At 39.5% G+C, this 24,176-nt stretch overlaps 1 protein-coding gene across 3 annotated transcripts in view; it reads left to right on the top strand.

Moving 5' to 3' along the window:
* The first annotated feature begins 135 nt into the window (after positions 1–135).
* The window catches only part of FNBP1L (formin binding protein 1 like), a 124,273-nt gene continuing 100,232 nt past the window's right edge, over positions 136–24,176 (top strand). The window contains exon 1 of one of the 3 annotated variants that reach the window (XM_047871946.1): positions 136–397. In XM_047871946.1, the coding sequence (XP_047727902.1) occupies positions 374–397 (24 nt within the window). In that variant the 5' untranslated portion in view covers positions 136–373. The remainder of the gene's footprint in view (positions 398–24,176) is intronic. The other 2 variants (XM_047871945.1, XM_047871944.1) reach the window with 2 other exon arrangements.

Raw genomic sequence — 24,176 nt, 5'->3', positions numbered from 1 at the left:
GTGAGCCAGGCTGGTTGGAGACCCTTCTGCTAGGGTACTCTACCGGCAAAGGCCAGGCGAGCGCGGGTCCGCCGCGATCCCAGGGTGCATCGCGCCCCGCCCCCTCCCCTTTCCGCGTCCCGCCTCCCCTCGGCCCGGGCCCCCTCCCTGCCGGCTCCGGGAGGCGGGGACGCGGCGTCGGCGGCGGCGGCTTCTCCTGTCTAGTCTTTCTCACTCACTGGGGAGCCCGGCAGTCGCGGCACCTTCGGAGGCAGAGCCGTGGAGCCGCAAGCCCGTTGGGCAGCCAGTGGGAAGTCGGACAGACTAAGGGCAGAGCCGACAGACGGACGGAGAGCAGAGCAGCCAGACGGCTGGAGTCGCCTCAAGTTCCGCCATGAGCTGGGGCACGGAGCTGTGGGTGAGTCCGATAGAGGGGCTCCCCGCGCGGACGCCACAGCGCGCGAGGGGCGCGGGCTGGTCAGGCGCAGCTGACCGTCGGCGGCCAGAGCTCTTCGGGCTTTCCTGCCCCAGGCGCTAGCGGATGGCGGGGGTCCCTCTCCTTTGTGTGCAGATCCCTGTTCCTCTCCGCCAGGGTTGAGGGGCTGCTGGTCTGCGCTCCCGCTTCTGCCGCCGCGGCGGAGCTGAAGGCAGCGCCTTGGACGTCTGAGGGAGCGGCCCGCGGACTCCCGCGTCCGCCGCCATCCTCACCCTTTCCCTGTCTCTCCTCCGCCTTCACTTTCCGACGCCTGGCTCTTTGCCGGGCTGCGCTCTTCTCTCTTTGTATCTCCTCGCCCGGAGGCGGGGGAGGGGGCCCATTGTCCCAAAGGGGCGCTGTTCTCTGACGGGGAGGGGGCCCGCTGCGGCCCCCAGCCAGGGCAAGGGTCCCCGGGGCGAGGGCGTCGCCGGGCCGGGACTGTGCGGGGAGCCTCGAGGCGCCGCCCACCGCCCTCGCCCCAGGTAGGGGGAGCCTGGCGGCTTTGTTCCGAGCCCGGCCTCCGGCCAGCCAGGCCCAGCCCACACGCCCATTTCCCTCTCCCAGTCTGTGTGCCCCGGACCCGCGCGTAGCTTCGGGGACTTGGGCTGGGCCATCCCCGGCTGCTACCTTGGGTTGGGAGGGTGGCTTTTGGATCTGAATTAAATTGATGGGTCGATGGGGAAGCCAATTTTGCCTAAAGGAGCGTAGGGCTTCCCGATTGCTTTACTTCCCTTTCCGCTGTTCTTTATTCTCACTCGTTCTCCCCCTTTTCTTTCTTTCCTCCTTGTCTTTCTTGGGCGCTAAAGGCTGCAGACAATGCCCAATGACTGACCAAGGTGCGGGTGGGCTGTAATAGATCGGAGAATTCGCTCGCGACGTAGCTTCGGAAGGGTGGAGGTGTGGAGGGCAGTGATTTCTCAGGTGCTGCCGAGGGACCTGGGGCGTGGGGGCGCTGTCCTGAGAGCTGCCTGGCTTCAGCCACTCCCCTTTTTATCCCACCTGTGCACATTTTTCGTGCCTTTTGTTAACGAGGATCTCGTGAAACCACTGCAGAGGGGCGGGAAGAACTTTTTTGTCTTTAAAGGAGCAGTTTGGCTGGGAATGAAGGTAGATCGGTTAATTGAAAGGCAAAATGCTTTCTTAGGTTATTTTTCACAGACTGGGAATCTTAGAACTGAAAGAGACTTTAGAGTTCATCTAGTTGGAACACTTAGCCAGCCCAGGAATCTCCTGCTACATTCAGGACAAGTGTTTGCCCAAATCTGTAAACACACCACCCAAAAGAAAATATCTCAGACGTTCATTTCTTAGATAGCATTGACTGTTCTAGCATTAGGAAGGATTATGTAGTAAATGAATTATGTAAAATTCACCCTTTCACGTTAGTTAGATTCTCAGGCGTTATTGGCCTTTTCCCTTTGATTTTGTACATTTTATAATTGACTGTAGTGCATTATCAATTAAAGTAGATGGGTATAGTTTTATTTATATTTATAATTAGAAAATATTTTTATTTTTACGTAAATAATCCACGTTTCAGAGGAAACCAAAATGTACACAGACTTTTTTTAAAGTATACAGTGGAAGAGTAGAGTAATAGTATTTAGATTTAACTCTTAGATTTAAAAAAGCACTTTATCATACTGTAAAAAAAGTTTTAAGGAGAAACCAAATATTTTAGTCAAGATTAAAATGCGATTAAAAATTTTTTTATTTGTAATTTAAGAATATAATGCATTCAAAAGTGATTAGCAATCTCCCACTATCTCCTGTATTTTGATTATTTATTTTCAGCTTTTGAATAGTTTCTCAGTTTGGAAAGGTTAACTGTAGAAGAGATGGGAATTTCTGTTCTAACTATAAAAATTATTTTGTATCCTTTTGGAAATTACGAAAAAAATTTTAAATTAAGTTTTCTCTTAAAATTTAATGCACTGTGTGTTAAACTTTTTAGTGGTTTTAGGATTTGAGGGAAACCTTTATAAGAAACCAAATGATATAGAATGAACTAGAATCATCTGGATGCTTAAACTCTAGATAAAGTAGAAGTTGGTGTAGAGGTCTATTGTTAGCACCCAGAAGAGACCTTAGAAAAATTTGACTGGACTTCCTGTTTTTACTGTTCTGTTTTGAATAAGGATATTGTGCTTCCAGTGGACTGTAACAAACACCTATACTGTGCTCTTGTCATTGAGGAATTTGAGGTTGGGGAAATTCTCTTGAAATTCTGAATTTAGAAACCAGTTCTATTATTTCATGTTTAAGATTACATTACTATCCCAAAGGTTTAATTATTGGGAGCATGTTGTTACCAAAAAATGATGAATGCAGTTATGCACTCAAACTTAAGTTTTTTTCTTCTATTCATTGGAGTTTCATTGCTATTTTAATGCTTAAGTCTTATGTTAAATTTGAGGATAAAATAATAGAGAACCATTTTAACACTGACTCTGGGGGACAACTAAAAATGATAGGCTAAGTGGGTTACGTCAGACTTTGTTGTTTGGTTGTGAGGGGATATGAATTAACTGGTAATAGATTTGAGCTGTGCTTCAAGGGATTCCACGTGTTCCAAATGAGCATTTTAAGTAAGCATTGAATTTATACTAGAGACTCAGTTTTGGGTTCTCTGTTCTTGGCTATATGAAGCAAAGAGATGACAGTATCTTCATTTCTTCAGGGTGCAACATAATTATAAGATAGCATCTTTTTAAAAAATTTTTAATTTTAATGAGCTGGAGAGAGCGTGAGTGGGGGAGAAGGGCAGAGGGAGGGAGGGGAAAGAGAGGAGAGGAGGGGAGGGGAGGAGAATGAAAGGAGAGGAGAGGAGAATGAAAGGAGAGGAGAATGAATCCCAAGTAGGCTCCATGCTCAGTGCAGAGCCAGACATGGGGCTTGATCCCACGACCCTGGGAACATGACCTGAGCTGAAATCAAGAGTCAGACACTCAACCAATTTAGCCACCCAGGTGGCCCAGTTATAAGATGGCATTTTAAGTGTTGTTTATTGTGTTGATTTTCTTATTATCACAGGAAGAATGGTTGGATCAAAAAGAATCCAAGTATGAATTCGTGACTTCACAAAGCACAGATTTTGTAATTATTAGCCCTTTTTAAAACTGAGAAAATTAGAGATTGGACAAGTCCTGTGTTTAGTCAGTACATTTTATTTATTAGGAGATACTCTTGTTTTTTTGAGGAGCAAATTTCAACAAAAAAATCTGTGTATGGATTGTGAGTGTGTGCCTTAGTTTCCTTGGTCTGTGTGATTTTTGGCCCTTAGCTTTAAGAGTGTATAATTAAAAAAATTTTTTTTAACGTTTATTTTTGACAGAGACAGCGCATGAGTGGGGGAGGGGCAGAGAGAGAGGAGGACACAAGATCTGAAGCAGGCTTCAGGCTCTGAGCTGTCAGCACAGAGCCCGACGAGGGGATGGTACTCACCAGCTGTGAGATCATGACCTGAGCCACAGTCAGACACCCAACCAACTGAGCCAACCAGGCACCCCAAAAGTGTATAATTTAAAAACCATTGTTATTTTCATTAAATTATTAGCTAAGTGCTTTTGACAGAGCTCATGCTCTTTTCGGAAGAAATTGAAAAATTTGGGTTGGATGATAGATTCAGTGGATAACTCCCAATCTTAACCCTTAATGCTTCTTTATCTTTGTCCACATAGCATTTACATAGCATTTCTATTTTAATACCTACACTGCAAGTGTACTAGACTTTGAGTCCTGGAGTATAGAACTGGATTAATCTTTCTTTGTTTTCACTGACCGAAACAATGCCTATAGGCGATCATGCATGTTTTGCCTCATTGAATTAATAGTCTGTTATGCAGAGTATTGATTACTGATTAAAAAGTGCATCTTGGAGGAAGTCTTTATGGTTCTGAAGGCCTTGGTAGGTGATGATGGTTTAAATGGTCTAGGTAATAGTTTAAGAATGTCTAAACAAATTGAATCCAAAATTAGGAAGCTAAGTTTTAGTGTTTGGGTAAAAAACTTTTATATTGGGGAAAAACTGACCTAAAGGCATTTCTTCTGACTTTACCTGACTCATAGGTTTGTGATGTGACTGTAAAAATAGCTGATGAAATCTTAGGCCACAGTAATGGGTTTGTCTAGGACAAAGCAGTTTGGTCCCACTGTAGTCTATAATGTTTAGAATGTATTCGTAATATTGAAGATTACTTCACATTTTTTAGAAAATCGGTGCACCTGTGTAGAGGAGATTGACAAAGAGAACAATTTATTAAAATAATTTTTTTTACATTTATTTATTTATTTTTGAGAGACAGAGTAAGACAGAGTGTGAGTGGAGGAGGGGCAGAGAGAGAAGGAGACACAGAATCTGAAGTAGGCTCCAGGCTCTGAGTGAGCGTTCAGCACAGAGCCCAATGTGGGGCTTGTACCCATGAACTGTGAGATCATGACCTGAGCTGAAGTCAGACACTCAGCCAACTGAGCCACCCAGGAGCCCTCAAAGAAAACAATTTATTAATTAATTAATGTGAATGGTGTTGCTTTTTTAAAAGACCATGAAATTACTGTAGGAATTTAGTTTAAAAAAAAATTACTGAGTGTCTATTATAGGGAAGCACTGTGAATGGTGAAATTTAGAAAGGTTTATAACATTGGCCCTGCTGTGAGGAAACTTAGAGCCATTTTTGAGGTGATACTCTTTCCTAACTCAAACACTCCTCTATGTTGGTATCACTGTCCAGAATGTCTTCTGTTGATCAGTGCCTCTTAAACCTCCTTTTCTCCAGAGTACACATTCTGGATAATCTCTTTCTTATGGATTACTACTTATGTTATACTTATTTCTTGTACATTCAAACCTTTGGGAAAATAGTCATGGTATAAATATTTAATTTTTTAAAGAGAGCATGATTGAGAAACAGGCAGAGGGAGAGAGAGGAGAGAGAATCCCAAGTAGGCTGCACCCTTAGTGCAGAGTCCAGTGCAGGGCTTGATCCCATAACCCTTGGGTCATGACCTGAGCTGAAATCAAGAGGGATGCTTAACCAACTGAGCTACCCAGGCACCCATAAATATTATTACATTGTATTCCCTCTTGTTGGTAGAATTTGTTGTGTTCACCATTGTCTTACAACTGTTGTTCTTAGTTAAGGAGGCTGAGAGTCAATCAAGTCACCTATTTATGCCACCATTCTGTCCTAATAAGGTGGAAGCTGGAGAACTGCCTCTAACCAATCTCTCTCCTCTGCATTTGCTACTTAAATCACTCAGTTTCACTCCCCTTCCCTGCCTTTATTCTGGAACACTCACTCTCTTTCTCCTTCCCCCAGTCTATAAATGTGGGTTTGGCTGAACCCTTAAAAACCTATTTTACCTACTTTTTCCTATGTATCGGCTCCTGTTTGCAGGCAGAAAATAGGACAAGAGAATAGTAATGAATGGTTTATAATTAGGGCACCTACAAGTGCTATTTTATTTATTAGTCTTCAGTCTTTAAACATTTTTAGCTCAATAGCAAAACAGAAAAATACTGTTTTGGGGAACATAGTCATACCTGCACTGTATTAAAAACTAGTGGGAAAAGATTATATACTAAGTTTTGTTTCATAGGAAGCAAAAACTGTTCCATGTATTAGATTAGGCTATGTGTATCAGACATACCAAAAAAGATTTGGCATGGGGTTTGGAATAAGGAAGGTTTTGCATATGGAGATTCCTGAGAAGTTCCTAGAGGGCAGAGATCATTGCCTAATCATTGTCTGATTCATTGCTCTATTCTCCCCTATCATCAGCACACTGCCTGGCATAGAGCCTGACACTACTAGGATCTTTAGTAAATGTTTGCTGGATTGACCTGAATGTAATGGCTAGGTTTGGCTTGAATTTGAATTCTAGGATGCCTGGAAGTAGTGATGCAGGGTAGATTGGGACCAGGCTGAGAGGTAGGTGTGTCTAAATGCTGGATTCAAATTCATGGAGTGAGTGAGAAAGAAGTTATTTATTAGCATTAATTAACTCAACCTTTAGACTATTTAAAAATCCACAGAAGGAAGTTTTAGTTTGTGTTAGTAGAAGGGATTATTCTTCCTTCCGAAGGCTTTGGTGGCAGGAGGAGGAATCCCTCTGGGTTTTAGAAGATGAAAGTTTTTTTATTTTATCACCTCTTCAAGAATATTTGAAGGGTGTTCTTTTAACAGTGTGTTATTGGTTCTGATATCAGTTGTATTTTTAAAATATATGTTGTTTCTGTATTTTGTTTACACTGTTTTTCCATTACCCTAGATATGAATTAATATTTTTACTTCTATATCAGTTTTGTTCCAGTGCTTTCTCTGAGGTTGAGTTTTGATCATCCTCCCAGTGTGCTTGATTTATGCACTAAGTTTCTTAAATATCAAACATATTTTAGAATATTTTGAGATACCACCTTTAATTGATGGTAAATGATGCCTTAAAATTGCAAATTGTTTAAAAATAATCTTTTGATACAGTTAATTCTAATATTGTCACCTGTGCTTTTCAGCATTTTCCTTTTTTCCTATATTAAGTTGTATTCTGTGATTACTTTTACAGGGTTTTCATTCACTACTTCCTTAAAACCACCTCTTTCAAAGCGTAGATAGATGCTGTAAGGTGTTGTAAGATGCTCTCTGACTGCTTTTTGTAATGTGGGATTCAGCATTTAGAATTTGTACAGAGCCCAAGAGAAACAAATTTAGAATAAGAATAAAAGTTTTTGTAAAATGTCGCTATTGAATCCAAATTATTTATTAATATTTGGGACTTAGGAACAATTTTTCCTTAAGTTCTTGATAGAGGACTAATCCTCAGACTTTCACAATACCTCATGAAATAAGTGAAATATTAGTATTATATATTTGTCATAATTAGAAGAAATATAAATGTTTAGTCAGATTTTCCAGTCATACCATTTTTTTGTTGTTTCTAGAGTGAGAGTCATCTCTTTTGTTCCTGCTGTATCCCTGCTGTATACCTATTTTGTAGAAAAAGAATAGGCATAAAATAGGCACGGAACTATTTGTTGAACAAGGAAATCAATGAATTGCTGTAATTCTGTTATCAGCTAATGTGTTGAATACTAAGGGTATTTTGGCTTTTTTCCCCAGCATGTATATTTCTTATATCATTTAACTTTAGCGATCCTTTGTTGGTTTTTTAAGTAGGCTCCACATCGTGAGACTTGAACTCAATGATCTTGCGTCAGTGCTGTACCAACTGAGCTATCCAGGCACCCTCTTAGGGATCCTTTTTATAATCTTGAAATATATTTAATTGTGCCTTTCATATGAAATTTTTCTCTTTTAGGCCTGGAGTTCTCATTTCCTTGATTGTTTGAGTACAGATGATTATTTTCTTATAAGTTTACTTATTTATTTTAGAGAGAGAGAGAGAGTACATGTGAGCAGGAAGAGGGGTGGAGAGAGAGAATCCCAAGCTGGGGATTCTGACAGCATAAGCCCAATGCATGGCTTGATCTTAGGAACTGTGAGATCATGATCTGAGCCAAAATCAAGGGTCGGATGCTTACCCAACCCACTGAGCCACTCAGGCACCCCCAAATGATTATTTTTGTGGTATATTTTATGATCCTTTGGATTTTAGAAATGACAACAGTGAACATTCTCTTCGGTGGTCATGTAAGAATAAATGTAAATTTTCTGAAACTTAATGAATTGGGAAAGCATAAAAGATTACTTTTTAGTGAGTAAAAATGTTAAGTTGATTCTGAGAGATTTTTGACATATTAGTGGTGTTTAGTTGAGATTCTTTTTCCATCGCAAATTATAAAAATCAAAATTATTGAAATAGTTATGGTAAGTAAATAGCTTTTGAATAAACATAACTTTTTAAAAAAACTTTTTGGTTTATTTTATTTTATGTTATTTTATATTAGAGCGTGAGCAGGGGAGGCACAGAGAGATGGAGACAGAATCTGAAGCAGTCTCCAGGCTCTGAGCTGCCAGCACAGAGCCTGACACAGGGGTTGAACTCAGAAGCAATGAGATCATGACCTAAGCCAAAGTTGGATGCTTAACCGGTTAGACTGAGCCACCCAGGTGCCCCGACACAAACTTTAACTTTTGAATCAATCTTCTAGACTTGGACCATGAACTAAATGAACATCTTTTACTGTTTGCCAAGGCAGAATATAATTAACATTTGTTAACTTTTTGAATCTGAAAATGCCCTTATTTCACCTTCATTTTTTAAAGTTTTATTAAGATATAGCATTTAGCCATTAAAGTGTACAAATCTTATGTGTTGAACATTAAGATTAAAAGAAAAATGAACATACTCCTGTAATTCTCACTAAGATCAAGATAGAGAAGTTTCCTTCATGCTGTTCCCAGTAAATATCCACCCCAAAGTAACCACAATTCTGACTTGTATTGCCATTGGTTACTTTTGTAGATTTTTTAAAACTTCACATGAATAATATATCCTCTTTTTTTGTCTGACTTCTTTCATTTAACATGTTGTATGTGAGAATCATTCTTTTATGGTTAGTTTGTGGTATTCCATGTTATGTATAGGGTTTGTATTTTCTTCTTCTATGTGCCTGGAGTCACTCCTAGTCTGAGACCACCTTAAACCAAATTCAGAGCTTGAAATTCCCTTGTGTAGGTGTTGGATTTTGATTTCTGTCCCCACATTTTGTGCTATGTTATCAAAACAAAGATCCTGATTTTTAGGATTAACAAACATCCTCAGGGTAAAAGTAGCTTATATGCTTTTATTTTTCCTTTTTGGTTTGAATTTTTCACTTGTGACTTTGTAGTTCCTTGTTATCTTGGCTTGTCTTTGATGCTTTATATTTTTGAAATATATTTTATCCATATTTTAAAGTTTTTATCCAGTGGAAGAGTGAAAGTTGATCCGAAAAACCTAGCCTGCTACTACTAGAAACTGAAAGTTGTTACAATGAGTTTTTAATTTTTAAAAGGTGTTTATGTATTTATTTTGAGAAAGAGAGAGGAAAATAGATGGGGGAGAGGGGGGACAGAGAGAGAGAGGGAGATAATCCAAAGCAGCCTCCGTGTCATCATCACAGAACCTGATCTCATGATTGTGAGAATGACCTGACTTGAAATCAAGAGTTGGATGCTTAACTGACTGAACCACCCAGGTGCCCCAGAATTTTTAATTATTTTGCTATTGTATTTTTAATTTCCAAGAGCTGTTTTCTTCCTTCCTCCCTCCCTTCCTTCCAGCATGAGCAGGGGAGGGGCAGAGAGAGGGGGAGAGAGAGAATCCCAAGCAGGCTCACTCAGCGGAGCTTGAACTCACCAACTGTGAAATCATGACCTGAGCTGTAATCAAGAGTTGGATGCTTAACCAACTGAGCCACCCAGGCACCTTTGTTTGTTTTCTGAATATAGTTTCTTCATAGCATCCTCTACTTAGGTTTTGGATTAATATCTTCTGTTAATTCTTTTTGTATACCAAAAATAGGTTTTTTTTGTTTGTTTTATTGTGTTTAGTTTTCTTATCTTGCATAATGTTTGTAGCCTCCAAGTTGCTTTTTTTCTCCGTTTTTGCTAGTTTGCATTCCTGTTTTTTATGTTCAAGACTTTCCTTAAATATTTTGTGATCCCAGGATCCTGGCAAGATGTCTGTCAATATTAGGGCATACTGAGCTGTGATATGCCCTACCTGTAAGGTTAGGGTTTAGGCTGTTTAAAGTTTTTGATCCCTGTAAGTGATTTTTGCTTAATAGTTCCCCCTAGGATTGTTCAGAGCTTCTGCCTCCTTTCCAATCCTATTGTGAAAGCTCAGGAGGTATACTGTAAGTCTTTCTTTTGAAGTCACAGTTATCATTGTTGCTTATGGTGCTGGGTGCTGCAACTTGATTTTTTTTTTTTTTTAAACAAGTGCTGAAATAAATATTTGTCTTGTATAAGAAGATATTTGGTGGGGCGCCTGGGTGGCGGAGTCGGTTAAGCGTCCGACTTCAGCCAGGTCACGATCTCGCGGTCCGGGAGTTCGAGCCCCGCGTCGGGCTCTGGGCTGATGTCTCAGAGCCTGGAGCCTGTTTCCGATTCTGTGTCTCCCTCTCTCTCTGCCCCTCCCCCGTTCATGCTCTGTCTCTCTCTGTCCCAAAAATAAATGTTGGGAAAAAAAAAAGATATTTGGAGATAGGCAATCACTGGCATGGGTTCATGAACTCAGCACTTTCAGGATCAGCATTTGTGGAAATGCTTTGGACTTTCTCTCAGAGTTGCAAGTTGTACCCCCAGCTATCAGACCTGTATGTAAGTCCCAAAAAAAAAAAAAAAAAAAAAAAAGGAAAGTAAGAGAAAGAGGAACAACATCAGATAAATCTGCCTCTTTTTCAGGAAGGCAAAAGCTTTCCCAGAGTTTCTACAACAAACTTCCCCTTAGGTTTCACTGTTCAAAGCTGGACAAATTGCCACCTGAACAAAATTAGGGTTCTATTAGAAAGGAAGAAGGGGAGTAGTTTTAAGGTACCCCAAAATACAGAATTTATGGTGTCTGTCTCGAAGGAACTAATGATCACTTTGTAGAAGCAAAACACATGTGTGTACAAATATGTATTTATGGATATTTGAATAATAGCAAAGGGGCTAAGAAAAGGTAGTGATATTAGTGATGAAGCAGATACATATTTTTTAAAGTTTATTTGTTGTGAAAGAGAGTGTGTGAGCAAGGGAAGGGCAGAGAGAGAGAACCCCAAGCAGCAGAGCCCAACATGGGGCTTGATCTCATGAACTATGAGATCATGACCTGAGCCGAAATCAAGAGTGGGATGCTTAACCAACTGAGCCACCCAGGCGCCCCAAAGCAGATATTTTAGAGTTAAGGTCTTTAGGAGTCCAGCATGGCCCACCATAATTTTAAGAGGCTTGGTGATGAGGGGCTTATGTGTCTTACCTGGGGTTTGTGGGCTGCCTTTTGCTTGCTATACTATGCCGTGGTGACATCACCTGCCAGAATAGATGGGTGTTTTGCATAAATGGTTAGAATTGATGGTGAGGGCTTGTTGAAGTTGACCTAACCTCAGACTGAGTGAAGGCACTGCAGGGACTGAAGAAAGGGTACTGAAATAGAAGTCCAGAAGTTTTTTTTGTGAGGAGAAAGTTTTCGTGGATGTTGGAAACAATAAAAATCTCCTTTAATGGCGCAGGTCTCTTAGTCACCTAGATATACTACCAGGCTATAAAATCGACTCCAGGAAGTAAGAGGCCATCAGCCTAGAGTTACTGGCAGTTTTTTTTTCTTTCTTTAAATTGATACATCAGTATGGTACATTTGTTAAAATTAACCAGAATTGATACATTATTGTTAACTAAAATCCATAGTTGATTCAGATTTCCTTAGTTTTTACCTAATGTCTTCTGTCCACATTACATTTAGTTGTCATGTCTCTTTAGGCACTTTTTTTTTTTTTTTTTTTGGTAAGTGCTTATTTTAGAGTGGGGGGCAGGGGCAGAGAGAAAGGGGGGACAGAGGATCCAAAGTGGACTCTGCGCTGACAGCAGCGTGCTTGATGCAGGGCTCGAAATCATGAACTGTGAGATCATGAACTGAGCCAAAGTGAGATGCTCAACCGACTGAACTACCCGGGCGCCCCTCTCTTTACACACTTCTTATCTGCCATTTTTTCAGACTTTCCTTGTTTTTGATGATCTTGTGAATTTAGAGGAGTATTAGGTATATTGTAGGATGCCCCTCTATTGGAATTTGTTTGATTAAAAAAATTTTTTTTTAATTTTTTATTTATTTTTGAGAGAGAGAGAGAGAGAGAAACAGTGTGTGCGAGTGGGGGAGGGGCAGGGAGAGAGGGAGACAAAGAATCCAAAGCAGGCTCCAGGCTCTGAGCTGTCAGCACAGAGCCCGACACTGGGCTGGAACTCATGAACCGTGAGATCATGACCTGAGTCAAAGTTGGATGCTTGACTGACTGAGCTACTAAGACATCCCTGATGTTTTTATTGTGATCAGACTGAGGTTGTGGGTTTTGGGAAGGATGAGCATGTGCCATTTTCATCACATCATTTCAGAGGTACAGATTATCAGGATTTATTGTTGGTACTCATTTTGGTCACTTGGCTGAAGTAGTGTTTATCGGATTTCTCCACTGTAAAGTTATTTTTTCTTCTGTTTCCATACTGTATTCTATGGAAGGAAGTCACTATATGCATCCTACACTTAAAGGGAAAGGAGTTATGCTCCCTTTTTTTAGGGTTGGAGTATCTATATAATTTATTTGGAATTATTCTGCACAGGAAATTTATCTCTTCTCCCTTATTTGTTTATATTAGTAAGGATATAATCCAATACTTCTTCATTTATTTTGTTGCTCAGATTGTTCCAGCTTTGGCCATTGAGAACACTTTTAGTTGGCTGCTGTGCTCCTGTACATATCTCCATTAGTAAGGATTTTTTTAAAAAGAACTTGTTGACTTCCTTGTACTATAAGATGGTACAGGCTCATCTTGCCTGTTTTCTGTCTCAGTCCTAGAATCAGCCATTTCTCCAAACAGCTCTGGTTCCTTTCATTGGAGAATGGGGTTAGAGACCAAGATATAGGTGCTAGATGTGCTTACTACTGCAGTTTTATTCTTTCAGTTTCTCTCAGCTGATAAAACAGATGTATGTGTATATACTAAGCTGTGTACATGCACTGTATCTATAAATATTTCTATATGTAACCACCTGTATCTATATTAAATATTTAATGTCTTCAACTCGAATCCATTTGCACATTATCCTTCTAGCCTCTTCTCCTTGCTTACCTGTAAATTCCTATCTGGGACAAGTCCCTTTGGCTGCTGTTCCTTTTCAGTATGTATGTAGTGTAGCAATATCAGAGTTATTAATCTGTAGCCCTCTGGGGAACAACTTTATCATCTAGAGTAGAGTTCTTACGTGCAGTTCCTTTTCCCTCTAGTTCTACAGACTCTTGCATTTTCCAGGTTAGGTCAGCACCATTTATTCCCCCATCCCCTTCAGTGAGCTTGTTTCATACATTTAACTACAGTTAGATTTTCTCTTTTTTTCTTTTTTTTTTTTTTACAGTTAGGTTTTCTTATCTCAGTCTGTATTCTTTCTTGGGATCCTTTGATTTTCTTCATGATTTTTTAAAAAAATTGTATAGACTAAGGATTGTTCTTGTGCTGTAGAGTTCTACAGGTTTTGACAAGTGTGTAGTGTTATATATCCACCATTCCAAGATCATAAAGAATAGTTTCACTTCTTAAAAATCCCCTGTGGCCTATCTCACACCCATTGGGATAGCTGCTATCAAAACAACAGAAAAAAACAAGTGTTGGTGAGGATGTGAAGAAATTAGAACCCTGTGTGCTGTTGGTGGGAATGTAAAATAGTGCAGCTACTATGAAAACCAGTATGGTGGTTCCAAAAACTTAATCATGGAATTACCATATAATCCTGCAATTCCATTTCTGGGTATTTACCAAAAGAATTGAAAGCAGGTTTTGTTTTGTTTTCCTTTTTTAAAGTAAGCTCTCCATCCAAAGTGGGGCTTGAACTCACAACCCTGAGATCACAAGTCACATGCTTTATTGACTGAGCCAGCCAGGTGGTCTGAAAGCAGGGTCTGGAGAGATATATATGTCTATGTTGATAGCATTATTCACAGTAGCTGAAGGATAGAAGCAATTTAGGTATTGATCAACAGATAAATGGATAAGCAAAATGGTATGTGGATACAGTGGAATGTTATTAAGCCTTAAAAAAGAAGGAAATGCTCATCTACGCTACAAAAATGGTTGAACCATGAGGACATTATATTAAATGAACTAAGCCACAAAAGGACAAATACTGTGTAATTGCAGTGCATGAGGTACCTAGAATAGCCATAGAGACAGAACATGGAATGATTGCTCAGGGCAGAGGGGAGGAGGGAATGAATAGTTATTGTTTAATGGGTGTAGTTTTAGTTTAGAAGATGAGAAGGGTTCTGGTAGATGGTGGTTGTGGTTGTACAACAATATGAATGGAATTAAAAACACTGAATTGTACACTTAAAAATGATTAAGATGGTAAATACTGTCTTATGTATATTTTTATTCCCCTCCACCAAAAAAAAAAAAACAACCAAAAAAAAAACCCAGAAAACAACAAACCCCTGTGCTCTGTTGATCTTCCCCTGTCCAACTACTGATTTTTTTACAGATTTTTTTTTTCTTTTTAAATAGCAGTTTTAGATTCACAGCCAAATTGAGCACAAGGTAGAGATTTCCTGTATGTTTCCTGCCCCCAGGTATGCGTAGCGACCTTATTAGCATCTTCCACCTGAGTGGCAAATTTGCTACAGTTGATGGACCCACACTGACAGATCATTATTACCCAAATTCATAGTTTACATTAGAGATCACTCTTGACACTGTACATTCTATGGATTTAGGCAAATGTATAATGACACAGCCACCCTTCAAATATACAGAGTAGTTTCACTGTCTAAAAAATCCTTTGTGCTCCACCTATTCATCTTTTCCTCTTTTCTAACCCTTGACTACTGATTTTTCTTCTGACTTTTCATTACCCTTAAAGGAAAGCCAGTACCCATTAGAAGTAACTATTTCTCTCTCTCACCCAAACTTAGCTTTAGGAAACCACTAATCTTGCTTTTTCTAAGCATTTGCTTGTTGGACATTTCACATAGATGGGACCCTACAGTATGTGGTGATATGTAACTGGAACTTACTTTTTTTTTTTTGTAATAGTATTTATTTATTTTTAAGGTTTGTTTATTTATTTTGAGAGAGAGAGAGAGAGAGAGAGAGAGAGCATGAGCACAAGCAGGGAATGGGCAGAGAGGGAGGGAAGGAGAATCCCAAGTAGGCTCTGCACTGTCAGATCATGACCTGAGCAGAAATCCAGAATTGGACACTTAACCGACTAAGCTACCCAGGCACCCCTGTAACTGGAACTTTTCAATAAACATAATGTTTCCAAGACTTATCTGTGTTACAGCATATATCAGTAAAATTCACTTTTTTCATTACTAAATAATATTCCCCTGTATGCATATACTACATGTTATTAACCTGTTCATCAGTTTATGGACATTTGGGTTGTTTCTGCTTTTGGCTATTGTGAATAATGCTGCAATGAACATCTGTGGATAACTGTGTGGATGTATGTTTTTATTTCTCTTGGGCATATACTTAGTGGAATTGCTGGGTCATATGGTATCTCTGTGTTTAACTGTTTGAAGAACTCCCAAAATGTTTTGCATTTGCACTAGCAATGTAGGAGGGCTCTGATTTCTTCACATCCTTGCCAAAACTTGGTATCATCTGACTTTTTTTTTTTTTAACATGTATTTATTATTTTGAGACAGAGAATCCCAAGCAGAGTTGTGCTGTTAGCGTGGAGCCCCACTTGGGGCTTGATCCAATGAACCATGGAATCATGAGCTGAGATCAAGAGTCGGATGCTTAATGGACAATTACAGCCATCGTAGTGGTTATAAAGTGATATCTCATTGTGGTTTTGATTTGCATTTACCTTGTGACAAATAGTGTTGAGCATCTTTTCATGTGCATTTATATATCTTCTTTGGAGAAATGTCTTTTAGCCTCAGTTAACTTTTATTTATTTTTATAAGTTTTTTTTAAGTTTGTTTATTTATTTATTTATTTATTTATTTTTTCAATGTTTATTTTTGGGACAGAGAGACAGAGCATGAACGGGGGAGGGGCAGAGAGAGAGGGAGACACAGAATCGGAAACAGGCTCCAGGCTCTGAGACATCAGCCCAGAGCCTGATGCGGGGCTCGAACTCACGGACCGCGAGATCGTGACCTGGCTGAAGTCGGACGCTTAACCGACTGTGCCACCCAGGCGCCCCTAAGTCTGTTTATTTTTTTGAGAGAGAAGCATGCATGGGGGAGGGGGAGAGAGAGAATCAGGAGCAGGTTCAGCAGTGTCAGTGTGGAACCCTATGTGGGGCTTGAACTCACCAATTGTGAGATCATGACCTGAGCCAAGGTCAGGTGCCTAACCGACTGAGCCACCAGGGTGCCTGGGTGGCTCCGTCGGTTAGGCACCTGACTTTGGCTCAGGTCATGATCTCACAGTTTCTGATTTTGGGCCCCACATAGGGTTCTCTGCTGTCAGCACTGAGCCCACTTTGGATCCTCTGTCTCCCTCTGTCTCCGCCCCTCCCCGACTTGAGCACGATTGCTCTCTCACACACTCTCTCTCAAAAATAAATAGTAAAAAAAAAATCTAAAATATTAATGTTCACGTTAATTAGCTGTGATAGTATGTATTAGTAAAATACAAATAAAAACCAGTATTGAGAAGAAAATAAATTTAATTGCAATGCTAAGAAGATACTGTATTTATATTTGGTATTTCTTGTTGAACTTGTCAGCCTCTCTTTCAGACTAAGAAGTATTTGATTTTGGCATTTAGATTGAGAAAGTTAAAATCCAAGTGCAAGTTAGCTGTGCTTTCTTTTACTTGTCTTTTGTTTAAGAAACTTTCCCCCTAACTGGCACTCCACTTAGCTTGCTTCCCTTAGCTCTAACCATGATGGCAGTCCTTGTCATTGTCAGGTAGAAACTTTGTTGTTACATCTCCGTAATTTCAGCTATGAAAGACCAGGGAAGATGAGGTCCCAGAGATACTTAAAAATAATGAAAACTTCTGTATAATTCATATGTGACCTTTTGAAGTTTGAATTTTATTGCAGAATTTAGTTAATGCCTGGAACTAAGATAATTTTGGCTGTTCTTCAGATCTGTTCTAAGAATAATAATGGCAATATTTTGTAGTGATGCAAGATAACAAATGCTGCAGTGGTATTTACTCATTTTATTGTAGACAGAAAGTTAACTGAAGTCACATTTTTGTTTTCCTTTTCGTAGTTTTACTATATTATCTAGGTCAAGAATCTAGCCCCCTCCCCTTTTCCTGTATCTTTAATTTTCTTGGTTAGGTAAAATGTTGATCCATTTCTACATTCAACTCCTGTTAGTCCAGAGGTTATTGATTTATTTTGTGGCTTTTATACCCTTTACTTGAACAACAGCAGCTTCTCTCTTATTTCACTCAGCTGTTGATTATTTGGTCAGTTTGGCCTGGAGATTCTGATTCATTAAGTTGTGGTGGTGTTGAGTGGTCAGCCATCTGGAGTTTTATAAAACTTTGCTGGTGATTGTGGTTCTTACCCCTGGCTGAGAAACATTGCTGTTAATTAGCAGACCTTTAAACTGGGTGATCATTAGAATCATGTTGGGAATTTAAAGGCAGTAACAACAAAACAAACCTCCCAAGCCCTATTCTGACCTCCTTAATCAGAATCTGTAGGAATGAGGCCCAGGAGTTTGTATTTTAGAAACATCTGGATGATTCTGATAATACCAAAGTTTGAGAACATTGCTTTACAAGCTCTAAAATCAACTTATATTAAACCAGGGCATTTAGAGAACTTTTTGTATTTGAACTGTATCATAACTTCCTTTTCACTCCCATTGAATTGCTTTTAGGAATACTAGGAATAATTGATTATTGAATGGTTACTGTGTTGAGGCAGTGTATCTTCTTGGGGTCAGGTTAAGTGTGTTATTCAAAACTACATCACCTTAAGTGTCAGAACTAGGATATGAATTCAGGTCTTTTTCTACATTCAGAGACTTCAGTTTTTACCATGAATATTATACTACTTTTATTACTTCTGTTGAGAAGCCAGTCATCAGTGTATGTGTAAAGAGATTATTTTTTGAAGGTCCTACCAGTTCGCCAGTTTATCATAAGGACTTTGTTTAGAATATTGCCCACTGCATTACTGTGTGTTCTTTATGAGACTAGTGGAAGAAATTTCTCTTAGGCTTTTTATTCTATAGAAAGTGTTTCCATAGAGGAGGGCACCTTTTGGGATGAGCACTGGGTGTTGTATGGAAACCAATTTGACAATAAATTTCATATATTGAAAAAAAAAGTGTTTCCTGTGACATTTCTCATTTTGAATTTGCTGCTAGAAAACTTACAGTCAGATTTCTGGTTCACTGATAACAAATGTATGGATATTTTTTTTTTGTCTGCATTTTGTTTACAAACTGTCTTGGTATCATTTTAAATGTCTCCTTGATCATTTTTGTCATCTTTTTTTTTTTAAGTTTATTTATTTATTTTGAGAGATAACAAGCAGGGGAGGAACAGAGAGAAAGAGGGAGAGAGAGAGAATCCCAAGCAGGCTCCGCACTGTCAGAGCAGAACCTGATGTGGGGCTTGAGCTCATGAACCCATGAGATCATGACCTGAGCTGAAAATGAGTCAGCCACTTAACAGACTGAGCCACCCAGACGCCCCCATTTTCTTATCTTTTTAAAAATTATTTTATTTTGCTGTGTTACCTTTATAAGTCATTTTAAAGGAAAGTGTTTAAATTAACAAGTGATTTTGAGCCATTTTATATAATTTTGGCTAAATGTCTTTTTGAAAGAGTTGACTTTGGGGAAGGGAGGAACTTCGGATTTGGAATGTGTGTGCCAGGCACAGTGGTAAATGGTTGTTTATTTTCATGCGAACTATTTTGGTCTTTTCAGTACCACAACTTAGTTTAACTAATTAAGTGGTGGTATTCCCATTCTATGGAAGATGAAACTAATGAGAAAGATTAACATTTGTCACCAAAGCTAAACTTGAACCCAGTTTTGTGTGACTCCAAAACCTTTATTATTTTTTTAAGTGCCTCTAATGGATCTAATTTACGTAACCATTTCTGAATGCTTTCTTAGGGTTATTCATATAATCAACACACATTTGTGGATAACTTTATAGGAAGCACTGTGTCTAACACTGCCTTGTAGAGATTGCCGCACTGATTAGAATGTTTTATCCTCAACTTAGCTTGTCTTTGAATGGACATTAGATTAGTTAGGGTCCTGGTAGGAAATAGCACAAAAGTTAAATGAGTAGAGTTTAATAAAGATATTGTTCATAAAGATGTGGGCATATGGTCAACTGAACCAAGGTGGATGGTGAAGTACCCTGGAGCTAGTAACAGTTGGGAGCTTTTATTACTTAGGTTGGTCTTAATGGGCAAGGAGAGGGAATAGTTCACTAGACCCCTAATCAGGAGCTTTAAGATAGGGCTGCCTGATAGCATCTGACCTTTAGCACAGGAACAAAGGAGGTTTACTGTTAATTGGTAGGGAGAGAGCTGCAGGAATAAAAACCTTGGCCTCACTTTCATCTTTTTTGTGCCTTCCATTGACTGAACACAAGTTAAGCCCAAGTTAAAGAGCAAGGGAGCCCACTCACTGATGTAGTCTACTGGGTCCAGAGAAGTATTAAAGATAGACAGTGATTCTGGGAGGGGAAACAGCAGCACAGTCATGGTCTTTGTTCTAAAGGAGCTCATCCTGCTGGGAAGATATATATTCAGCAAATTATTATAAGTGTGATTATAAGTGATGAATTATTATAAGTGTGATTATAAGTGATGGGTGCTAAATACAAGGTGCTGTGGAAATGCATCACATCATAGATGTACCTAGTCTGAAGGGTCTGAGAAGGCTTCTCTGTGGGAGGTTCTTACACATCCTGTTTCTTTGAAAACAAAACGAGATCGGGGTCCCTGGGTGGCTCAGTTGATTAAGCATCCAACATCAGCTCGGGTCATGATCTCACCATTCCTGAGTTCAAGTCCTGCCTCGGAGCCTGGTGCCTGCTTGGGATTCAGTGTCTCCTGCTTTCTCTACCCGTCTCCCGCTCGTGCTCTGTCCATGTCTATCTCAAAAATAAATACACTTTAAAATTTAAAACAGATTTCTGGTCTCCTCTAGAGCTTCTGATGTACTAGGTATGGGGTGGTGTTGGGGAATGTTTTTAAAAAATCTTATCTTGGTGATTCTGTCAGTCATTTATTAAAGTTATTGAGAGGCCACTATGCCTGAGGCTTACAGGTTGAGGGGGAGGGTGGTGTGAGATGAAGCTAGAAAGGTGATTGGTAGAGTCTTGTAGATCATTCTTTTTTGTTTTTTTTTTTAAACATTTATTCATTTTTGAGAGACAGAGCGTGAGTGAGGGAGGAACAGAGAGAGGGAGACACAGAATCCGAGGCAGGCTCCAGGCTCTGAGCTGTCAGCACAGAGCCCAGCGCTGGGCCCGAACCCACGGACCATGAGATCATGACCTGAGCCGAAGTCGGACACTTAACCGACTGAGCCACCCAGGTGCCCCATCTTATAGATCATTCTTAAAGATTTTGGACCTTGTTCTAAGGTAGTAGGTAGATATTGGGAATTTTTTTCCAAGCTACCTTGTGTGCTTTCTCCTTCTCTATATATTTTAATGTTTATTTTGAGAGAGAGAACATGTGTGCATGGGGAGGGGCAGAGAGAGGGTGAGAAAGGTTCCCAAGTGGCTTGCTGTGTCAGTGCAGAGCCTGACACTGGGCTCAGTTTCTGAGGACGAGATCATGATCTGAGCGGAAATTAAGAGTCAGATGCTTACCTGACTGAGCCACCCAGGTGCCGCTACCTTATGTACTCTATATCTAGCTTCTTCTGCCTCTCTCCACAGCTTCTAATTCCCATGTCTGGCTTCATTTCTTCGATGTCATTCTCTGAACTTCCAATTCCTCAGTAGAAAATAGTTATCAAGGAGACTGGAGAAATAAAGAATTAGTGACAACTGTAACACTGTGTCTCCTCTGAGCCCTAGGATAGTAACTGCATTCTAAAGTTCGGCAGTTTCCGTGGAGGACTAGAGTCAAGGCCATTTTGTGTTTTCTCAAGTGAACAGAATCTGAAATGACCTCTCCCTATCTTAAATATTTCTTGGTATCTAGAATCATGATAAACATAAAAGCAAAAAACTGTAAGATGTAGGGAATTATATAGAGTTACAGTTTGAAATGAAAGAAGTAAAACATTGCTTTTGGAAACCCTAAAGATTTGAGATTCTCATTCTGGAAAATATTTCATTATTTAAAAGACAGTATTTTGTGTATTAAAGAGACACTCTGAGCCATCATTGCATTTGAAGAAATATTTTACATACGTTACAAATACTAGATAAATAAGGAGGAGGCATAAAAGTCCATCAGTATCATTTCTAAAGTATAAAACCTGCTATACATAAGAAACGTGGTGCCTAAGAATACCTGTAATTCTGTTTAGTAAAAGGAAACAAAGGAATATAGCTTGCTGTTAACTTGATAGAATTGTGAAATATAATTGCTAAATCAAAAATTCTGACTGGTAGTTGTATATATTAAAGTGACTTCTCCATGTTAATCTGTTCCTTGCTACCCAGTGAATTCTATTTTTTGTGGTATTATTTTCATTTTCTTGAGTTTTGTAAGTATTGTAGATACTAGATCTGCAGGTAGTAACACTCTGCCTTCTCTTTTTGCAATGTTTATACCTCTAATTTCTTTAATTTTAATAGTATTAGTGCATTAAAATATCACAGGACATATCAGATCAAACACTAACATCTAAATACTAATGCACAAATAGTATGAAATTTGTTTTTGTTTATGTAAAGGATTTATTAAGCTCTTAGTAGACTATAAGTTCTTTTTTTTTTTTTAATATTTTTAATGTTTATTTTTGAGAGACAGAGCATGAGTGGGGGAGGGGCAGATAGAAGGAGACACAGAATCCAAAGCAGGCTCCAGGCTCTGAGCTGTCAGCACAGAGCCCCATGCATGGCTTGAATTCATGAACCGTGACATCATGACCTGAGCCGAAGTCAGATGCTTAACCAACTGAGCCACCCAGGTGCCCCAGTAGGCTATAAGTTCTAAGTGCAGGATTTACTTTTAATTTTTGTGTCTCCCATCTAGCAATTTATTGGGTCTTAAACCCTGAGCCTTTTCACTTCTGTAAAATAGGAGTATTGATACTTAACATCAGGTGAGATTAAATGAGATGCTATATAAAGTGCTCAACACAACATCTGGAACAACTGGCAGTTTTATTTATTCATTTCAACAAATGATTGAGAGTTGAGCAAAGCACTACGGCTATAATGTGAGCAAAACCAGGCTTGGTAGAAGAGAATGCAGTTATCAGCCACACAAAGAATAACAAAATTCTTTAAGATAATATTGATATAAAAAATCTAACCTACTTAATTCAAGTAAGGTTTCCCTATAGAAAAGATGTTGACAAAGATCTGAAAAAAATATGTAACTAGGAGCTAGTTAGCAACAGGAGTGTGCCAAAGGGCAGGAGGGTGAATTGAGACAAGAGGGTGTAGCAGGTGCAAAGCCCCTTAAACGGGGTGTGTAGCCCTTTCTCAAATGGGATAAAAACCTGCCAGTGTGGTTGGAACAATACAGATACAGATGTATTGGTTGAGGTTGATGAGGTAGACTGCCATTCACAGAGCATTTACTTTGTTCGTGTACTTCTTACAATTTAAGGTACATATATTGACATCTTTTTTTTTTTTTTTTTTTTTTTTTTTTACAGATGAGGAAACTAAGGCAGAGAAGTTAAGTGGCTTGTCTAGGGTGACACATCTAATAAATAGCAGATTTTTAAAAAATGTTTATTTTTGAGTGAGAGAGTGAGAACACAAGCAGCAGAGAGGCAAAGAGAGGGAGACACGGAATCCTGAAGCAGGCTTCAGGCTCTTAGCTGTCAGCACAGAGCCGGATGTGGGGCTCAAACCCACGAACCGTAAAATCATGACCTGAGCCGAAGTCAGATGCTTAACCTACTGAGCCACCCAGGTGCCCCATAAATGACAGATTCTGAATTTGAACCCAGGCAGCCTGGCTGTGGAATCAGTGCTCTTAACAGTTGTATAGTACTGCCTGACATTACTTTTGCATTTTGAAAAGATCATGGGCTCAATGTGAAAAACAGATGAGAAGGTGACTAGAAAGGATATGGAGAGACCAGATAAGAGGTTACTGCAGTATACCAGGAAAGGTAATTGTAGCTTGGTGTAGAGAGATGACAGAGAAGATGCAGAGAAGTTGATAGTTTACTATTACATAGGGTGAGTTTAATCTGGGTCAATACATGAAGAATCAATGAGTCTGAAACACTTGTATAAACATGGCTACATGCTGTCTCACTGCACAATATTTGTAAGTAACAACTGCTGAATTATCTGTTGGAATAAAAACTGTGAGGCCATTATAAACTCATTTAGATTTATTTGTTACTACCAACCAAGATTTTTATATTAAATACATGATAGAAAAAAGATGTTAATCTACAAAATAATGGGTTGTTTATATTAATTCTACAAACTTCTCAGTGTACTTGATGCTGTAAAGCTCTTCTAGTTTTTTTTTTTTAAATTTTTTCTAACATTTATTTATTTTTGAGAGACAGAGCATGAAGGGGGAGGGGCAGAGAGAGAGGGAAACACGGAATTGGAAGCAGGCTCCAGGCTCTGAGCTGTCAGCACAGTGCCAGACGTGGGGCTTGAACTCCCTAACCGTGAGATCATGACCTGAGCCGAAGTCGGTGACTCAACCAACTGAGCCACCCAGGCGCCTTGCACCTCTTCTAGTTCTTACTAGACCGTTAAATACTCTTTAAAACAAAAATAAATTGCAGTATAAAGCTATTCTCAGATATGGGAATGTGGAGCAAAAGAAAAACACTCTATAAATATAAGTTAATTTACTTTGAGAGAGAGCGAGCGAGCGAGCATGAGCAGATCAAGAGGGTAGAGGGAGAGAGAGAATCTTAAGCAGTCTGTATCCTCAGTATGGAGCCCAACATGGGCCTTGATCCTAT

The sequence above is a fragment of the Prionailurus viverrinus genome, chromosome C1, assembly GCF_022837055.1.
Source record: "Prionailurus viverrinus isolate Anna chromosome C1, UM_Priviv_1.0, whole genome shotgun sequence".
Taxonomy (NCBI): domain Eukaryota; kingdom Metazoa; phylum Chordata; class Mammalia; order Carnivora; family Felidae; genus Prionailurus; species Prionailurus viverrinus.
The sequence above is the reverse complement of the archived record's forward strand: the minus strand, read 5'-3'. Positions and strand labels throughout refer to the sequence as shown.